The 19,276-nt window shown below is 40.9% G+C and overlaps 1 protein-coding gene across 13 annotated transcripts in view; it reads right to left on the bottom strand.

The window, feature by feature from the left end:
• The window catches only part of KLHL29 (kelch like family member 29), a 390,896-nt gene that overhangs the window by 235,621 nt on the left and 135,999 nt on the right, over positions 1-19,276 (bottom strand). For 12 of the 13 annotated variants that reach the window (XM_035321012.1, XM_035321021.1, XM_035321009.1 and 9 more), the window contains one exon: positions 11,194-11,499. In XM_035321012.1, the coding sequence (XP_035176903.1) occupies positions 11,194-11,499 (306 nt within the window). Of the gene's footprint in view, positions 1-11,193; positions 11,500-19,276 lie in introns of those variants that run through there. The other variant, XM_035321020.1, reaches the window with a different exon arrangement.

Here is a 19,276-nt window from a genome sequence, read left to right as displayed (position 1 = left end):
AGGTTAATAGCAGGACATTTTTTCATCTTGGTCCTTTTGAACAGTAGCTCTACCCTCCAGCACATGTATTGCTCCATTCAATTTGTTATTTGTGCATTCATTGCAATGTCCACATAGTAAATAAAGATACTAAATGCTATCAGTCCCTATACTGACTATTCATCCCAGTGCCAGTGGGACTCTGAACAGTTGCCCTCTACTCTCTCTGACCCTGGCGGTCCAGCTAGTTATCCACATATCTCGCAGTGAACACATGCAATACGTATTCCTCCACTTTAGTTAAAAAAATACTATGGGTGACTGTCAAAATCTTGCTAAAATTACACTAAATAAAAGAACCAGGGGTCCTGTTTTCTGCAAACCCATTAATCTTATCATAGAAGGCCAGGTAATATTTTGCCCTGACTGTTTGGGCTGACTAACTCATAGTTCCTTGGATCCCTCTTCTTGTCCCCTTTGAAGATGGCCATGACCATTGCCTTCTCTTGTAATCAGAAACTTCCCTGATCACCATGGCTTTTCAAGGATGACTGTGAGTGGCTTCAAAGTTACATCAGCTCATCTGTCACCCTCAGTACTCATTGATACATCCTGTCTGGTCCATGGAGTTGTGTATGTCCAGTTGACTTAAACAGTCTGTTAGTCCATTCCTCACCCTTTATTCCTGTCCTCATGCCTGTCCACTACTATGGTACTTCACTTCCCCAGACTCTGTCACCAAGCACAGGGACCTGGGTGAACCTGGGAGCAGATCCTGCCAGTGAAGACCATGGCAAAGGCAGCACTGACATCTCTGCTTCTTGGATGTCCATCTGGGACTAGGTCTCTTTACTCACCGAGCAGTAAACCAACATCTTCCTTTTGCTTCCAGTGTCTACAGACACCCTTCTCACTGTTCTTAACAGCCCTTGGCAATTTTAACTCTTACTGAGTTTAGGTTCTCCTAATTCCAAACCTGTACAGCAAAGCAGTGTTTTTTCTAAATGCCACTCAAGTAGCCTCGCAATGCTGAGAGAGCTGGGACTCTTCAGCCTGAAGAAGACAGGAGGTTCTGTCTGGACACCAAGAAAGCACTTCTTTACTGTGCAGATGATGGACCTCCGCTATAAGTTGCCTAGAGACATTGTGGAGTCTACTACCTCATGGGAGATCTTCAAAAGCCATCTGGATGATGGTCCTGGGCAAGCAGTTTTATGTGGTCCTGCTTGAGCAGAGGGTTTGACCAGACAAGGTCCAGCCATAGGGGGTTGGATCCAGAGGCCTCCAGAGGCCCCTTACAACCTCAGTGACTTCAGCTTCTGTGATTCTCCCTGCTCCCATACACCTGCATTGCTCATTTGAGCTCAGGCAGGATTTTCCTGCCCTCAGGCAAGGAGGCCTCCAGCTGTGCCTGCTTGGCCTCCTACATCTGGTAAAAAATTCCTGAGCCACCAGGAGCCTGTCGCTGATGAGCAACTAGAACCTTCTGGGGGCACTGCGGGGTCTTGTTGTACCACACAGCTCATCTTACAAAGACTGGTACTTCTTAAAAAGAATACGGATTTGCAGGGGAACACGTGGCCAAATTATGCCCAGCATTGCTCTTTGGGAGTATTCCACTTGCTGGCTGACAAATGTACCTTGAAGCATTACTTCAGCGGTTTTGAATGCATGGACTTTGTATAACACATTGAGTTCCTTTGGGATGAAAGGATAACTTTAATTATATATAATATTATCATATAAACAGTATATAGTCTTAAACATTCAAATTATACAGCCAAAAAAGCTTCTCTTTCTTGACATGTTTGTATAACAACTTAGCAGTAGTAAATATTATTCACATGCTTCTCAGTGCTTTGTTTCGGGATTACCATAAAAGAAATAACGCTACAATATGAAGAATTTATTACCAGTTATTCATTATTTATACAGTGGGTGCATATCACTTTACACACAAACACCACTTACAGACAACATATATTTCTCAGTAGAACTTCTACAGGCTTTGTTTTCCAAAGTGAATCAGTTTGGATATGCTAAATTGTAGTGGGTAACAACCACATATATTTCAGCTTGACAGGAGCACAGAGCAACTGAAACAGAAGAGGCAGACTGACTTCTGGGAGGATTCCAGGACAGTCAATTCCTCCAAAACAAAATAAAATGCGCATTTGGTTTGCTGAAAAATGCCCATCTCATCCAAGAAGTGTTACAGCAGTTAACCAGCACACAGGCGTTTACTAATGCTTCAAATTCCAAGAGAAAATCACCCAAAATAACTTGGGCACTTGTAAGTTTATCCTTCTTCTACATGCAGCTTTTCAAAGTAATGGTTGAATACTTATCTCCGTCAGAGCTGCTTCTAGAAGGAGAAACTGGAGTTGGAAAAAAGCGTGAGGAATTCCTTCCGTGGTCTCCCCTACAGAGTTCTGCAGGCAGCGACAATAAGCCAGTGTTTTGCCCACTCACAAGATAGTGAGTCACTGCATTTCCATTTATGCAGAAGATATCTGTACCTTGTGTGCATTGTTCAGATGGGATGGCGAGGAGCTCAGCATCGCTGATGCAACGTGACTCCTGGCATTGCTTCAAGAGAAACAGCACAGGCGGCCTATGCATCTTGCCATCGAGTCACAAGATCCTCGTGGTCCTCTTAAAGGCCTGGGCACTCTGTCAAGAGGATTTTCAGGATTGTAGAAAGGGCAGTGGTGCTGCTTTAATGTCAATTTGGAGTGTCAGCTCTGGCTGATCAGTGCTTCCTGGTATGCCCAGAAAGCATCAGCCTGTGTCCAGTGTTTGCAGGTGTAACGTTGAGCAGCAAAAGGAGCCAGAGAGCAGAGGTTAATGTACTGTTTATCACTCCCTGGGCCAAATTTATTTTTATGTCCATCAGCTTCATAGACAACTGTGGTATCAAGCAAGAACTCAAGGACCAAATGACAAGAAGAGGTGAAGCTTGGCTCAATTTTCTTTATTTTTCTTTATTTCCTTCCCTTCCTTCCTTCCTACCTACTTTCCTTCCTTTCCTCTTTCCTTCCTTCCTTCCCTACTTCCCTCCTTCCTTCCCTCCTTCCTTCCTTCCTTCCTTCCTTCTTTCCTTCCTTCCTTCCTTCCCATTAATTTGGTTTTTATTTTGCAAGTGAGTTCTAAACTGAACAGTCCAAATCACCCAGCAATTTGAGAAAGCCAATGCCAGCATGAAAATATGATCTCTTTGGTAGTTTATTTTCCTTCTGATAGGCAGTAAAACTGTGTTTTAAAAAATGACCACTATTTTTATGTTACTGTTAACAAAAATTATGGTATGGAGACATTTCACCCAGCCGCCCCTGCAGCCCTCTGCAGACAGTTTGCATTTGGCTTCCCTGTACCCACCATATACCTTAATCCACTCATGCCCTCCCTCAAAACTTTCTCTGACATCGCCCTCTTCATGCAATGCCAAAATCAGAAATTACCTAGATCAGCTTTCTTGAAAATAATTTGCAGGGCCTTCCTGAACAAGTTAGTCACTGACAGCAAAAATAATAGGAAACAGTCAAATGATTCCTCATAAAATTCTTTTTGTAGCTATGTTTGACGCCGACAACAGCAGTCCATTCCTAAATGACAGCAACCAACCTTATGATTTTATCCATTCACAATGCAGATAACTTGCCCTCCTTCAGAAGTAATGCCCTCCTTGGACAATAAAACTTCAAGTAATCAACATCAGATCACAGGCAAGGAAGCTCACAGGCAGGATTTTCTGCCTGACACGAGGCTGGAACAAATTTTCTAATGAAACGCACAGACATACGTATACTGCTGAATTTTTAATGGATAATCTGCACCTAATACATATGCTAAGGATGTAATGATGAGAAAAAATAAGAAAATAAAAAGAACTGTAAATCATTTCAAAGATTCAAGCTCTGAAAGCCTACCCAACACACATTTTGCTTAGGTTACTCTTATTACTGATATTTATCCCTTTTAGAAGTCAAGATACTTTTTGATCAAAGTGCCAAAGCCTAGAAATACTCCTTTTTCTTTATCCAAAGCTGTCATGTTTGTGACCTTGTAAGTACTTGGCTATGTCAATTAGTGTTTCAAACATACTGCCTTTCATCTTCAAATGGAACTGGGACTAGAAACTGGCCAGACCTCTTAGCTCTTTCAACAGATGATAAACACATTGCAAGTCAAAAAATCCAAGCAGCTTTTTATGACTTTACAGATTAATTAGCATGCCAGGGCTTTCAGACCAATTTCAGTCCAATATAGTACCCGCAAAAGTTGTCAAACTAAAGCCATGTTTTGTACATCTTAAGTTCTATACTATCAAAAATATGTAAAAATCCACATGAGAAGAAATATTAAAATAAGATGATAAGAAGATGTGACAGACCATGAGCACAGTTTAAGCCCTCTCTAGGGCCAGATCATTAGGAACAGCTTTCTACAGAGGAGCCTGAAAACTGCCCAAAGCATCTCTCCAGGCTGTTGAAACGTCAGAATTGGTTCCTCTACACCAAGACCTTCAACACGTCAGTTTTGGAACCCACCACTGCTCTCACCTTGCTCTCTTCTCCCTTGGTGGCACAGTTACCTCTCAGCAGTTGTGTCATTGTCATATAGATGAATTCAATTATTTAACAGAAGTTATCACAGAGTTCAATCTATAGACATTTTTGGTCAATTTGTAATCAGCAAAGAAAAAGGTCTTTTGGGGCTGAAGGCTGCATTTCTTCTTCCTGGCACAAGCTCTGTCCATCCCTCTGAAAGACCTCTCAAATTTTTTTTGAGGGGATTATCAGGAGGATAAGGCAGTAATATTTTTTGTGCACTCTGCTGTTTTCACCCTGTCTGGGCTGGTGCAATGGCACACTGCTATTGCCAACAGTGTACACTTTGGGCGTCTTTCCTTGCCTGCAGACCTTTTACAGGAGGCTACACTCTGGAAGCTACACTCCAGATAAGTGGTAAGTCACCCCAAAAGGTAAATTACACAGTTTATTGAACTTTCAAACTTAGAAACCTAGAATATGATTTGGGTGCCAGAGAAAACCTGTCCTTATATTCTGTTATAAACCATCGGCTGTTATTTCCTCTGGGGCACTCCTCTGGTTTCCTATATTCATCTAATATTCTGCCATAATTACAGCTTCATGTAGAAGTCTCTGCTTAGGTGGGAAGGGGCTTGCATCTCAAAGACCCTGAAAACCAGACATTACTCTATTTTAAAAATTTATTCACAGGTAAAAATACGTTCCTGGGAGAAAAAAAAAGAAATCAGTTGCACTTTTTGACATCCAGGAACTGAAATCTCACTTAGCATCACAGTAATTTGCCAAAAGAATCAGACAGATCTGTAACATGGCTTTTGCCATTACTGCACTTGGTCTGGACTGCTGCATCATGTCCAGATCAAAGAATTGACAGGCTACTATCTGGAATGGTGACAAAAATATGCCAACTATCAATACAAGCCCTCAGGGGACAGGTAGAGTAGCTTTGCACAGGGAAGCTGGAACAGCAAATCCTATATACTTCATCACTGCATGTTTTGACTGTTTTCTAGCAACTGTTGTATTCCAATATTTATAATCTCTCTCCTTATGCAAGCCTCTTATATTTTATAATAAAAAGAGTACATAAATTTCAGTTACCGTTGCAGAGCAAATTGTTGTATGTAATTAGTCATGTACAACATAAGGCGTAACTTGAAAAACAATGCGTGTTTATTTTTCCTCTGCTTAATCAATATTTTAAATATTTGTGGAAGCCATCCACCAGCTTAGCAAATCATCACCTCAGAAGTGAGAGAAAGAAAGCAGACAATATAAATTCCGCAACGCACAGCAAACCGTTTGCATGTGACAGACTGCCACGGAGGGAGCTAAATTTTTTGGACCTTAAGGGAAAGAAACATAGAACATTTTACTTCTGGGCTGTTCCACTTCATTCCTCTTTACTGTGGATTCCTCAGCCATACCGACTTGTTTTTCCTTTACGATAAGATTTTTTTTCCCCTCCCCACGCATCTTTTTAATGCGATTTACTTGCAGTGATGCACAGAAACAAAGGCAGTGGGGGCGATTTCCCCCCTGCAATCCTTTGCCTGGCTTGCCAGAGAGGTAAATAAATGCTTTAGCATCTCTGTCTTCTCTCCCACATCAGAACAGTGGCTAACCACAGTGGGATCAAAACTATGGCAGCAACACCACACGTGTCTTAAATGGCATGGGAGTGCTGTAAGTACAGGAGGCCAGCATCACATCTCAGTTATGCTATTTAAAGACTTAAGACTATATAGTTATCCCTGAGCTCGGCTGGAGAAAATCTTATCAAAACTGAAGACTGGCATTTTTATAAGATTTGTCATAGGTTTAACCTTGAGAATAACAAATCATTAAGTGTGTGGAGGCTTAAGAATCAATTTATGTTCCAAGCAAAGGGTTTTTAAAATTAAGGTTGAAAAAAAATTAGATCTTGCCTGGTGTTGCACAGATTCTGTTGATGTATCAATCTTTTCAGGCATTTAAAAATAATATAGAGATGATAAAAGTAAATGTTCTATAACCAAAAAATCTCTTGGTAATAAAATTTCAAATTACAGCCCATGACAACACTTCTAAATTGAAGCTGTGATACAGGAGCTTTGATGGAGAAAATTGTACAAGTAACTCGCAAAGTAATTCGGAAAAGCAACAAAGAATGAAGATGCTGAGATGAACGGAAAACATAGCTGGAATGGTGTGCAGCATCCTTAAATGAATTGTAGAGTGTTTTGTTGCCAATATCTTAAGCAGTGCTGCAGTCCTATATGGATTTCTTTGATAGCTTCCTTCTACCCACAAATAACCTCACTGAAGGAAAAAGAAAAAGAAAAAGGAAAAAAAAAAAAAACACAGGGAAAACCACCATACAGGGACAAACCCAAACCTGAACTCCATCGTCATATGTGACAGGGCTCAGGGTATGAAGGACTGATGCAAAGGCAGCAGTTTAATGGCAGGAATTTCTGCACTTCTCCTACTGACTGCTTCAGGCATTCAAGGAGCTGAGACAGGATTTGCAGTGAAGGGCTCATCTCGTCAAACTGTGCTGACCCTGGGTGCCCATCTGTGGCTTTCAGCACAGCACCAAGGAGGAAAAGCCAAGCTGAGTTAAAAGAGCTGGAACTTTGCCAATGGTGGCACAGAACGAGCAGAAAAAAATGACGGTCAAAACTTCCTAGTGTCTCAGTTTCCCCAATGGGAAGTGCAGCATTGAACTATTTGTATGTTGTTGAGGTTTAAATACTTTTTCTCAAGTCTCCTGGCAGCCTCCAGTGAAATAGGTTACAGCAGTGCAAAGTATCATCTTTATTTTGCTCAGCAAAAATTAAAGCTTAGGAAAATATGGATATTTCTTTTTGTTTAAATAACTCTGACCAAACATCCGTAAGTACTTAAATGTGGCAGATCCACTAAGTGTGATTTGTACCAAAGCATCTGTGGTAAGAAGGTTACAGGTATGCTTTGAGAATAAATTTCAAAGGTCTGGAAAGTATAATTAGTTCTAAAGTTCTCCTACACATTAATAATTAGTAATAAAATCCTTCTAAAGCCCTCCACAGAAAGACGTAAAAAGCTCTTCCAGAAGCATAAAAACAGAGACCCAGCCCAACCCCCTCATCACTGGCATTACATATATCTTAAGCTTCCCTCTGAAGACAGTTTCACCTCTCTCCAACAGTTAATTTGATCAATTTTTTCTCTCTCTTCCAACGCTTTTTCCATTCATATCTCATAACTCGGGGTGAAGTCTTTAATCTTACATACATTTCCATGATAATTTAAAGACCAAATGGTTCAGCCAGATTAGATAGTCTAGTGGTCCTTAAAGCTATTTATCTATAAATTCCCTGAGCAATTCCATCACCAACACAGGCAGCTTCACAGTCCAGTCAGAGAGAAAAGAAGGCTTTTCCTCCTTTCTGAATTTGTCATTTTAGGATTCAGTCCATCAGGAGGTGAAGGACAGGAATACCACCAATGCCTGCCAATAGAGGCATCAGAAGACAAGGGTCTTGTCAAAACGACTTCCCTTCAGTTTTTGACATGATTATGTCTCTGCTTGATAACAACTAATGGAAGATGATGGCATGTATGTGTATTTTTAATAACTATTGACTTAGCACTGTGCAATGTTTTAGATTAAAGACTTTGCAGTTCATAGCAGTGGTGTTCAATGAGTTAAGAACTGGTAAACTGATTTTTTTCTAAGATTACCTGGCAACGGGAAATGTTTCAACACGAGACAATAACCGTTGATACTAAGCCAAATGGTATTCAACTTTGCAACCAAGATCCGGAAGTAAATTTGCAAAACACTGCTAAACTTGTGAATAGTAGAAACATTAAGGGGGTGGAAAGTAAGGAGAGAAATGCTTTTGCGTGAAATGATGAGTTTTCATGCAACAAATGGTGAAGTTATACATGTAGGAAAAGAAAGAATACATGACTGTACCCATAAAAGCAGTTACTCTGGAAGCAGTATAAGGACCCAAGTAGAAAATGCTATGTGTGCTTCTAGCACCTTGGTGAAAAAGCCTGGAACAAATTATTATTAGCTTTGACCACAGGGGAACAGAGGAAGGGAGCAGTTTTATCCCTGTACAAGGGAACAGTGAGTATGATGCTGAAATGTCGCTTATGGTTTTGGTATCCAGATTTTCAAAGGCGGATGAAGACTTGGAGGGGACACAAAAGATAGACGGTCATTTTGGAGGCTACTAAAACTGGTACACTGCAGGAAACTAGAGGAATCGAGGATCAGAAGTCTGAAGCCAGACTAAATGGCTTATTAAAAATGAATCAAGTTGTAACTGGGAGGATAATTAAACAGCAGGAATACAAAACAAAAGGTTGGCCTCTGTGCTTTTTGAATTCTTCAAACCGGCTCAAGAGATACAAAGTCCAAATTGGTAACTGGATGAAGCAGAGAGGCCTTCACAGAAGAGGAAGGTTCTAACTAAGCTATCAAATATCCTGCTTCCAGCCACAAAACAGAACCAAGAAATTCAGCTTAAGATGTCACTGGCCCTCTGTGAGCTGGTACCCCATAAACATGCTAACAAGAAGGCTACAGATGGTAGACTGTGAGCTCTCCCCAGCTCAAGACAATTTGGCACATTCCTATTTTTTTAAATAAACCAAGCAACCGCATTACTTTCCTGACTTGTGATTTCCTCATTGTACAGACCTCATTTTTTATGGTTAACCATTAGCTGGATTCTACAAGAGAAGGGCACTGGCTGGGGACACAGCTAACCACAAGTGCTAACCTCGGCTGTGTGTCAGGGAGAGAGATGGAGTCAGGCAGGGTGAACATAAGTAAGTACGATCACCTGATATTTTTTTCCTGACACCGTTCCACATCATTAGTTGGAAGCTTGCTATACACTACACCCTTACATCTCTTTTGATCCTCCCTCCCTCCCTTCTCTTTAAAAGTCTTTTTCTTTCAGTACATGCCATTTTGAATTTTCAGAGCTGCTCAGCTGATTCTCGGCAGAAGAGGCTGGGGCAAGGACGGTAGGCATTTTTGCACATCAATTTTATGGGAGATTACACAGCTGATTAACAGTTCTCTGAACAAAAAGTGTCCCATGCTACCTCCATTCTTGCCTGTTTATTGCTTTTGATCTATTCATGCCAAAACATTCTTACTAATGAAAGTAATCAGAAAATTGCCTAATAAGGTAATTTAGAAAACAGTTCACATTGAACATATGATCAAAAGGCATTTAACTTGCAGTTCCTGCCTCCTCTCCCCCAATAAACACATGGTTTACTGGCACTGCTGTGCTTCAAAATGGTTTTGAACATCTGGGAGAAGGGCTGATCAGCTTCAGACAATAGTTGGACTCTGAGCAGACCCAGGGACAAAGGTCGTGATAAATGAAATGACTGCTTTGGCTCCAAAATTGCCTCAATCTTCTCCAGAAAAAGCATGATTGAAATGCGTCTATCTGTGGATAGCATCTGGAACACTCTAAATATGTTTTGATCAGATTGGCTTCTTTCAAATGAAAATTATTTGAAGACACCATGGAAAATTTTTAAAATCAAGTACACTGTAAACTTTAGCCTAATGTTTCCTTCTGCAGCGTTGACCTTGTTTTTCTACAGTGTGAAAAAAAAATCAATATAATAATGGTACTGCAGTAAAATTTCAGCTTGCTCTTGGCTTTAAATAACTTTATTGTCTCCTTTCCCCTGTCTGTGTCTGCTGCATTTGGCACTTGCAGTTATTAAAATGAAACCAAGTTGAAATAAAATGTTAAATATCATAAAAAGAAAACCAGCAGTGCTTCTGGCTCACTTTGCTAATGCTGTGGTCACCTTTACAATTTGCCAGGGTTTTCTATTCCCCAGCTGTTCTACCTGAATTTGCATGCAGAAAGAAACCCTAAGTTTCTAACTGGAATAACAACTTGTACTTTGCAGATTTGAAAGAGCTAAATGTTTGTGGTGGCTTAAAAAAAAAAAAAAAAAAAAAAAAGCTGTCTCCTCTCCTCAGTTATATATTAGACAAAACACCTGAATGGTTTACTAGTGATTTCAGTTCTTTTTTGCTTAACACTTTCTTCCTTCTTAGTGTACATTTCGTACAAAAGACAGAGCCTGGTTATAACAGGCCCACTGTTACACTCTAATCTGCACTAAGAACGAGGCTTTGAAAACCTCATATGAAAGTACCAACTAAAAAGGAGAAAAAGACCATTTGGCCAAAATTATGCCCATTTTCTGCTCCTTCTGCATGAAAACCACATCCATCTGTTGTCAACCACAGCCCTGCCTTGGTGAACAGACAATGAGGGCATTCTCAAAAGCAAAAATGGGAACCACACGCTCCAGGAAAAGCGATGGAGGGCCCAAATGTAGGCAGTGCTAGAAGGAAAGGGGAGTTTGCTCTGCTCAGCCCTGGGCCTCTCAGGAACATGAAAACCTTAAATCTCAGAGCAAGGATGTCCTGTTCAGGTGTGTGCACAATGCACAAAAGGATAAAAAGACACAGACTGCCCAGGAAAATATTTTCTCCTCTTTGCTATGCTGCAAATGCAGATTTTGCAAAGGGACAGATGATGCTCCACCTCTAACATCCCCTCAAGACGTCAACCCCGGAAAAAAAAAAAAAAAAAAAAAGAAAAAGAAATATATAAAAAAAGTTAATTCTTACTTTGGTCGTCGAAGCTGGAGACGAGTTGGCCACCAGGCTCGTGATCACGTCGCTGTTGCCGGTGGTGCAGGCGGCGGTGGCCGGGGTGGGGAGCCGGGAGGGGACGATGGGCAGGGGCAGCAGCCCGGGGCGGTTGGTGCTGGTGGTGCTGGCGGCGCTGCTGCAGTTGGTGCTGCCGACGTGGTTGCCGTTGGAGCTCCAGTCCCGGCGATCCCACCCGGCCCGATAATCTCTTTCAAACCGGCTGTGGTGCCGTGACATCTCGGTGGAGGGCGGCTGCTTCTCAAAGGGAACTCGAGAGCGTGCCTGAAAGATTGAAAAGCAAAGAGGTGTTGGGAATGAGGTCCCTGAACAGTGCCTGTGCTCTGCAGTCACCAGGACAAGCTCCTGCCAAGCCTCCTCTGTGTTAGGAGAGCATTGTTACACTCCTATTCTGAGCTAAACATCGGGAGGAAGAGAGCAGTGTTGTAGTAAATGTTAATCAAGAACAGAAGTTGGAGAGTTTGAACAACTACAAGCATGTGGTGGAGAGACCCGTGCCTCAGACCCGAGGAAACACCATCTGCCCAAACTCTCCAGCAGAATAACAAGTAACAGCACACAAATCACGGGACGCTGAGTTAGAAGAAAATCATCCTTCAAATCTTCTGATAGCAGGAAAATGTTTCCAACAGCTCCATCTTGCAGTTTTCTCGACAGTCTTCAGATCATCGCTATGACTTCTCTGCACCTGACGTGTGACCAAATAATCCTAAAGACCAGAGGGAGGAAAATCTGCCTGCTGCAGCTATTCATTACCTCTGTGTTTTTAAAGCTGAATATTGCTTTGCACTGTCCCCTACCCTCCTTTTCACTCGACCTCCTCCCATAGGAGGAATACCCCAAGGACGTCCGAGCTTTCCCCAGAGCTGCTGTTCTCCAGGGCACGCCGGCATTTTCTGTCTCCTCCTGTGCTTGTGGCTAGACGTAAAACACTTAATGTAGCCAAGATGATCAAATGACCAAATCACTTTGTGTGAGCATCCTGTCCTTATCATTACTTACCTCCTCAGTCTTTGTTATCCACAGATTTTATCAGCCAGGAGCAAGACGGCTGAACGCAATGCTGGGACTTGAGACTCCCAACATCTAATCCTAGTTCTGATAATTATATCTTACATAGCCCACAGCAGTTATTTAAGTCTTCCTGCCGAGGCTTCCTAACCTGCAAAATGGTGGCAATAATGCTATTTTCCCAGCAGAGGTCTGAATAACTGAGAGTTTACAGCATTTCGAATTGAAGAACAGTATAAATACATGCTAAATATATTTATTCCCATAAATAAATAATGAGTATCTAGGTCACTGCAGCATCTGATTTATTTTATTTGCATCACACAATCCAATAAATTGTTTGTAATAATAACAACAGGTCAGCTGAAGCAATTTTGTTTCACAAATTCTTAGATACATAAATGGCCAGTAAAAATATCTGCTCCTAATGGCTGAGGAGGGAAGCTAAACCAAAACTCACCCAGAAACTTAAAGATAACAAACTGCTTCAGAGAGATATCATTTAGAAGTGGTGTAAGCCTGTGTGCCTATCAACAATTTGAGTAGTTATTCATGTGGTAGAACCAAAAAAAAACAAAAAACAAACAAACAAACAAAAAAAACAAACAAACAAACAAACAAAAAAAACAAACAACAAAAATCAACTACTATGGCTAAATACAGCATATTAAAGGCTCATGCGCTTTATCAGAGAGCTACCAGCTAAAGAGGAAAAAACCTCTTCCTCAGCTTAAAAAAATGAATAATATAAATATGTATTAGAAAACAAACAAACAAAAAATCCCTACCACAATCATCTTCCAACAAAGATCTCCCAAGAATCTGCACTGGCAATGGTGATGCTACCACCCTGCTCTAGCAGTGCTGTGTATGTTGACCACAAAATCAGCACTCCTCATAATCCAACACAACCAGTTGGTTTTTCTTTGGTAGGATTTGATGCAATAGTTGACTTGATGACTTGAAGGTTGAGGGATTCAAAGATATTTATCCAGATTCCTCTTTCTCCTATTTTTGTGGCTTTCTGATACTTTAAATCTAAAAGGTCATTTGGGGTTTCCTACAGGACCATATGGACATGATAGATAGACACAAAACATGGTAAAAACCAGAGGCACAGGTGCTGTGATAGATGCAGTAGTGCAAACAGAAACTTCTGTTTAAGGAGCAGCAAAGAAAGCAAGTTTTTCCTCTCGTGACAACCATCTCAGAATAAAATCAGTACCTAAAGATAGCATCTTTAAAGGTTAAAAATTCCACAGGCATAAACCTCCTTCCTTTAGTTTTACAAACCTTTTGCAAAGCCAGGCAAAAAGGGAGACTGTAAACTGCAAGCTACAATTTCACTATAGCCTTTATTATTCCCTGCCTTTGGAAGTTTCTTCTCATATCTTATATCCCCCACTGCAGGAAGCGATCTTTTTTGACTGTTTGGAAGGTGGCTGTCAATTGAATGCCCTTCTCCTTCTGTGCTCGAGGATCTCCATTAGCTGTATTAGTGTACTTCTTGACAAGGGAACGAGAGAGAACCAAATCACATATCCCCCACCCACCCACACACTTGAGTATATCTGACATTTAATTCAGCGGAGAGCAGAGCACACATGCACACAAGTCAATAGCTAGCAGTTTTTGCCACACGATCCAAGACACCATGCCCCCAGCAATTCTACTATCAGATGAGACTGACAGGCAATTACGTCAATAACAAGGAGGAAAAAAGCCTGTGACTAAGCCGTGCATTAAGAAGTTTACTTAAAACCCACCGCCCTCTTCATAAGCAAGCTCTCCTCTTTGTCCAGTTACCGTGTTTTATTGTATTTACAATAAAAACTAAAAGCAAGGGCTGAAAATGCACTGCATTAAATATACACTGCTTGTTTCAAGCGTGTTGGTTTTGGCTGGATGCAAAGATATTTGACAGCAAGAAGACATGCAGAAAAACTGGAGGGGATAACTATCTAATAAATGGGTATTCAACTGCTAGTGCTTGTTATTAATTGCTTAAAATTAGAAACAATATAAAATGTTCTCATAAATAGCTGCTGGGTGAGGTAAGAAATGGTCTGGACTAGCTCTCAAATGTATTTTTGGATCCAGAGTTTATGCTTTGTCTAGGCTATCTTTGTCAAGGATCATAATCATAATAATAATGCTTAAAACATATTTTGTACTCCGAAGAAAAACTTCTCCAACAAACCATGTCCCGAGCCAGGCATAATCATCACATTCCTCTGCAGAGAGCTCGACACGGGACAGCAGCATAAACCATCCTGAGAAACGTCCCTGAAGGAGGCCAGAGCAAAAACCACACACGAACAGCGAGGACAGCAGTCACTAATCACAGACATACAAGTATTTCCACCTTAAAGCAGCTGTTGGCTGCTCCAAAGTCATAGATTCACAGAACCATAGGATATCCTGAGCTGGAAGGGACCCACAAGGATCATTGGGTCCAACTGCTGGCTCCACACAGGACCACCCAAAACCAGACCCTATGTCTGCGAGTGTTGTCCCAATGCTTCTTGAACTCCCGCAGCTCAGTGCCGTGACTGCTGTCCTGGGGAGCCTGTCCCAGTGCCCAACCACCTCTGGGTGCAGAACCTTTCCCTCACACCCAGCCTGACCCTCCCCTGTCCCTGCTTCGTATCCAAATTTAGGCTAAATTTTCCATGTATTGTTTTAGATATATTTTTTTTAAGAATAAGGGAAAACCAAACCAAACCAAACAGAAAACCACTCCTTTCCACTGGGGAGAAAGGGAGAAGAAGAAAGGAAGATACTAATGTTTACAAATATCAATATCAATATATTGATATTAAATCAATATATTGATATTGATATCAAATATCAATACCTACAAATAATTCATTGTTTTTCCCTTTTTAAGGGATTTTTTTTCTCAACATTCATATGCATGCACACTTATTTTTCTTTTCTAGACCCTTCAATTTTAGCTTTAAACCCCTCTGAGCACCACAAAGGTAGAAAAAGAAGGTTTTCACCTCATTTTTCAGACTTGGGGAACTTCCAGTACTGCCCACAATGCACTTGCTGCCCCAGCTAAACCTTGGTTAATTATAATCCATCAACTTCTTTTTTGGAACGGTTTTTTCAGCTAGCACAAAGCTCCCCACTGCCACGTCCAGAAGTCAGTTCTTGGAAGAAGAGCTTAAACCTATCTCAGATACATCCACCATGGCTCCAGATACCACAAAACCACGTTGTAGACATGCCTGGCAATAGAAAGAAAGTAGGATCTGTGTACCTCACAAGTCCACAGGGAGGGCTATTGCATGCTGAAAATCACTCTGTACAGCTAATTCAGGTGACAAACTATCTTGTGAAGGTGGTGAAGTCAATGAGACAGGCCTTCCCCCATGCTCTACCAAGAAGTAATCGCCGGAGTAGCCAGGTGTCTTTAATCTCGATGAGAGAGGAAATGTGTGTTCCTGTTTGTCACACAGAATCAAAGGATTTCGCTGTGCAGCCAAAAGGAACAAAATGCTCTTGGAGGGGGAAAAACACCCTTACTAAAGAGGGAGAGGAGAAAAGAGAGAAACCCGTAGCCATAACTGGATGAACTGATAAATTCGAAGCAAAAAGGAGATCAAAACGGCATTAAGGGAGAGCTGCGGAAAAGGCTATAAGCTACAGAAGAGAGATCGAGCAAGCAGGCAGAAATAAAAAGCCCACGACAAATCTGAAACAAGATTTAGTGATACGGCAAAGCAAACAAAATGCCTGCCCTGGTCCCTGAAAATCACCATCGCTGTGTAGGTGTAGCAAGGACCAAACCATGCCAAGTGCAGAGAGCCCACCGATTTCAGAGAATGGCCCTGCAAAGTTCCCCGGAGCCAGGCAAGAGGATTGTACATGAACCTGACCCTTTCCTCCATAATGTACTTTCACAGAAAGACGGGCTTGGGATGGTTGAATAGGGAAGACAGTAGGAGAGCAATGAAACAGGACCCACTGCCGTTCTGAGAAACTTGGCAGGTTTCTCTCCTGGCTCCCAAAATACATGGTGCAGCAGGTGAGAAAGGCCATAAAAGAAATGACTTTAAATCTCCTTCTCTTGGAGGAAAGTAAAATGTGAATCAATTCTATGCCAGTGAAAACCACAAATTTTTGAAATTTCTCATATAAACAGCTTGCCCAGCAATAAAATTTGATTTTTTTTTTTTTTTTTTTTTTTTTTTTTTTCTGCAGAACAGGAGCATCTTCAAGTCTATGACATGGGGCACCTACACATACAACTATATCCAATCTCTGAATTTACCCCAAGCCCTTTGGCTATTCAGAAGCCCTCCTGCCTTCTCAGTTGAAAACCACCCTCATACTGGTGCTCATTTTTCACCACGTCTCTTCTGCCAGCTCGTTTGTGCCGTGCTTCTGCAGCTTCCACATCTGTACACAGAGGCAAGAAAAAGACCAGAGGCATTTGAGATAGCGGCGTGCTAACTACAGGCCTCTTACCAGGTTCAAACAGATCATTGCCGCAGATTTATTAAACCTAAGTGATTAACATTTCATTTTATGCTCAATACATTTAAACACAGCCCTTCTTCCCCCGAGCCCAAAGCACTCACTGTTCTGCAGAAAAAATGTTTCCTATTCATGTTCCTCTAAATGACAGTCCGGCTCGAGCCTTAGAACAGCTTTTTGCCTGCTCTCCACGCTTATCTAGTCAAGGTCTCCTTAAAATGCCTGTCCTCACAGATATAAATACAAGGAAAAACAGGCTTTCAGCCAGTCTGAAGCATGAGAATCAGATTTCTTAGACTATTAGTCAACTTCATTAAGTGACTTCAAAAATAAAGGTCAGCCTTTTAATTTAAATTTTTCCTGGGTAAGCATTTGTTTCTAAATTTACCTTTTACATAATAACATTGGAGAAATATGATCGGCAAGAGAGGTTGGGAGACAGCACAGCGGAAGTAGGTACACAGTCATTAGAGAGATGGAAGAAAAGAGGAAAGAGTTTGAAACATTAAAATAAGCAGCTAAATAGCCTTACGAGTTTTCAGACTGGCTGAACGGAAGCACAGATAAAATAGGTTATTAGAGAGCTTAAAAAGCAGTTAAGTGCATGCAAAGCACAAGTATTTTATGAGATTTACAGAAAAAAATATGAAGAAGAAGAGAGAGATTTGCTGTAATCAGATCTAGCATGAAGAACTGTAACTGATACAGAAGAAGATGTCTAAGTACCTAACCTCGAATGATTTCAGATATATGCTGCAGGGGAACTGTTACTGGATGCAGTTTTATCAGTGCACACCGACACAACAAACCCTTCCCGAGGCACAGGGGTAAGGACATTAATTTATGTATACAGCACCAAAATCTCATCGAAATGTATAAATTCTGGGCATCACTTAATTGCAAGCACACACTGGCACACACTTTACACACAAGTAAATGTGTCTTTAAAAAAATCCTTCAAATAAAATAGTAGCCCTATGAACCAGTAATAAACTAGTAGACCTCGCAGCTTTGGGAACTAGTCTTTACTTCAGAAGCGTGACAAACAAAATGTTTAATTTCAGTTCAACATTATTTATAACCTACGAAGACTCTCTTAGATAGATATGGAATCATTGTTAGAAGCCTACAAGGATCTGACTAATCCATTTTTACAATTTTTACTTAACTTCTTTTTTTTTCCATTTGGGTAACTTCATTGAAAGACTTCTTTGTTAGACTAAGGCAGTAGGAATCCAATCAAGAGATTCTGTAAAGCTGAACTACAAGCAGCTGTGTAGAAAGATAAGACCCAGAAATATTTGAGGGGCAAGGAAACAACTTTATTATCAAGCAAGGTCTACTTTTGTAAACCCCTGATTTAGTGTTGTAAACAGTTGTAAAGCTCTTGTAAAATCCAAGACAAGGCAGAGAGACTTGAGCTGCTTTGCTACAATCAGATCTTAAAAAAAAAATAAAGAAAGAGGAAAAAAAAAATCCTAACACTGTAAGTGATAAAGGAGCACAAGATTTAAGAGATTATATAGGACTTAATTTTCCAAATATATGCTGGAAGAGACCATGCTTTGGGACACATTAAAAAAATATATCAGAGCTGCAACACAACCGTCTTTCCAGGACAGAGTGCACTATGCAAAACACATAAATTAGATCCTTCCTTCCCTGTTTCAAAATATTGTAGAAAAGTGTGTACGCATATTATGTGTGAGTATGTAAGATGAATAAGGGAATCTTATCTTTAGATATGTAAAAAGATAAACTAGACTATCTAACTGAAAAAAATAAAAATCAGGCACATTGAGAGTGAAACCTACCTTGCTAGTTTGGCTTCTTCCTGAGTTAGCAGGATGTGGTCTTCCTAAATAAGGAGTTATTAAAAAGTCTGCATATGTATGTTTTATTCCTAAGTTTCTGGGAAATTTCATATGGAAATTTATTTTAAATACAGTCATTTCCTATATTTCATCCTTTGCTTTCAAGTGCCAGTTCCTTTCCAACCTGAGTGGAAGTGATAACACACCCTGCAATTTATGGATCACGAGCATTGGCAGGGTGAGAAAGATTCGCAGTGCTCCAGAAGCATCCTCCTCCTCACTATTGGAGCAGAAGATGAAGAACAATGCCACCTAAACCCCTGAAATGTGTCAAGTTTGAACACACACAAAGGTTTACATCAGGCGCAAGGGCTACCTTCTGGGGAAGCCCCCTATCTGTCAAATGTCTTGCACTATTTTGAAAGGCCTTGATCCCCATCCTCAGACAAAGCTACTGTCAATTATAAATTGATATAAAATATAAAAATTGATATAAAATGATTTGGGATAGGCATCTTGAGAACATTCTTAACTCCATTCCTCCCTCTCTAGGTTTTTATCTGAAAGATCTCCCATTTGATCTGTTTCTCCCCCATGGCACACTGCAAACATCCCCCCACAGCTCAGGGCAGAGCTCTGGGCTCCATTCCCCCAAATCAATTTTAGCTGCCATTTGCTGCAGATTCTTGGGCACTGCAATGTCCTCCTGCAGCAACGCGACTGGAATT

The sequence above is a fragment of the Oxyura jamaicensis genome, chromosome 3 (genome assembly GCF_011077185.1).
Source record: "Oxyura jamaicensis isolate SHBP4307 breed ruddy duck chromosome 3, BPBGC_Ojam_1.0, whole genome shotgun sequence".
NCBI classification, from domain to species: Eukaryota; Metazoa; Chordata; class Aves; order Anseriformes; family Anatidae; genus Oxyura; species Oxyura jamaicensis.
Note: the sequence above shows the minus strand (reverse complement) of the source record. Positions and strands in the feature narration are given on the sequence as shown.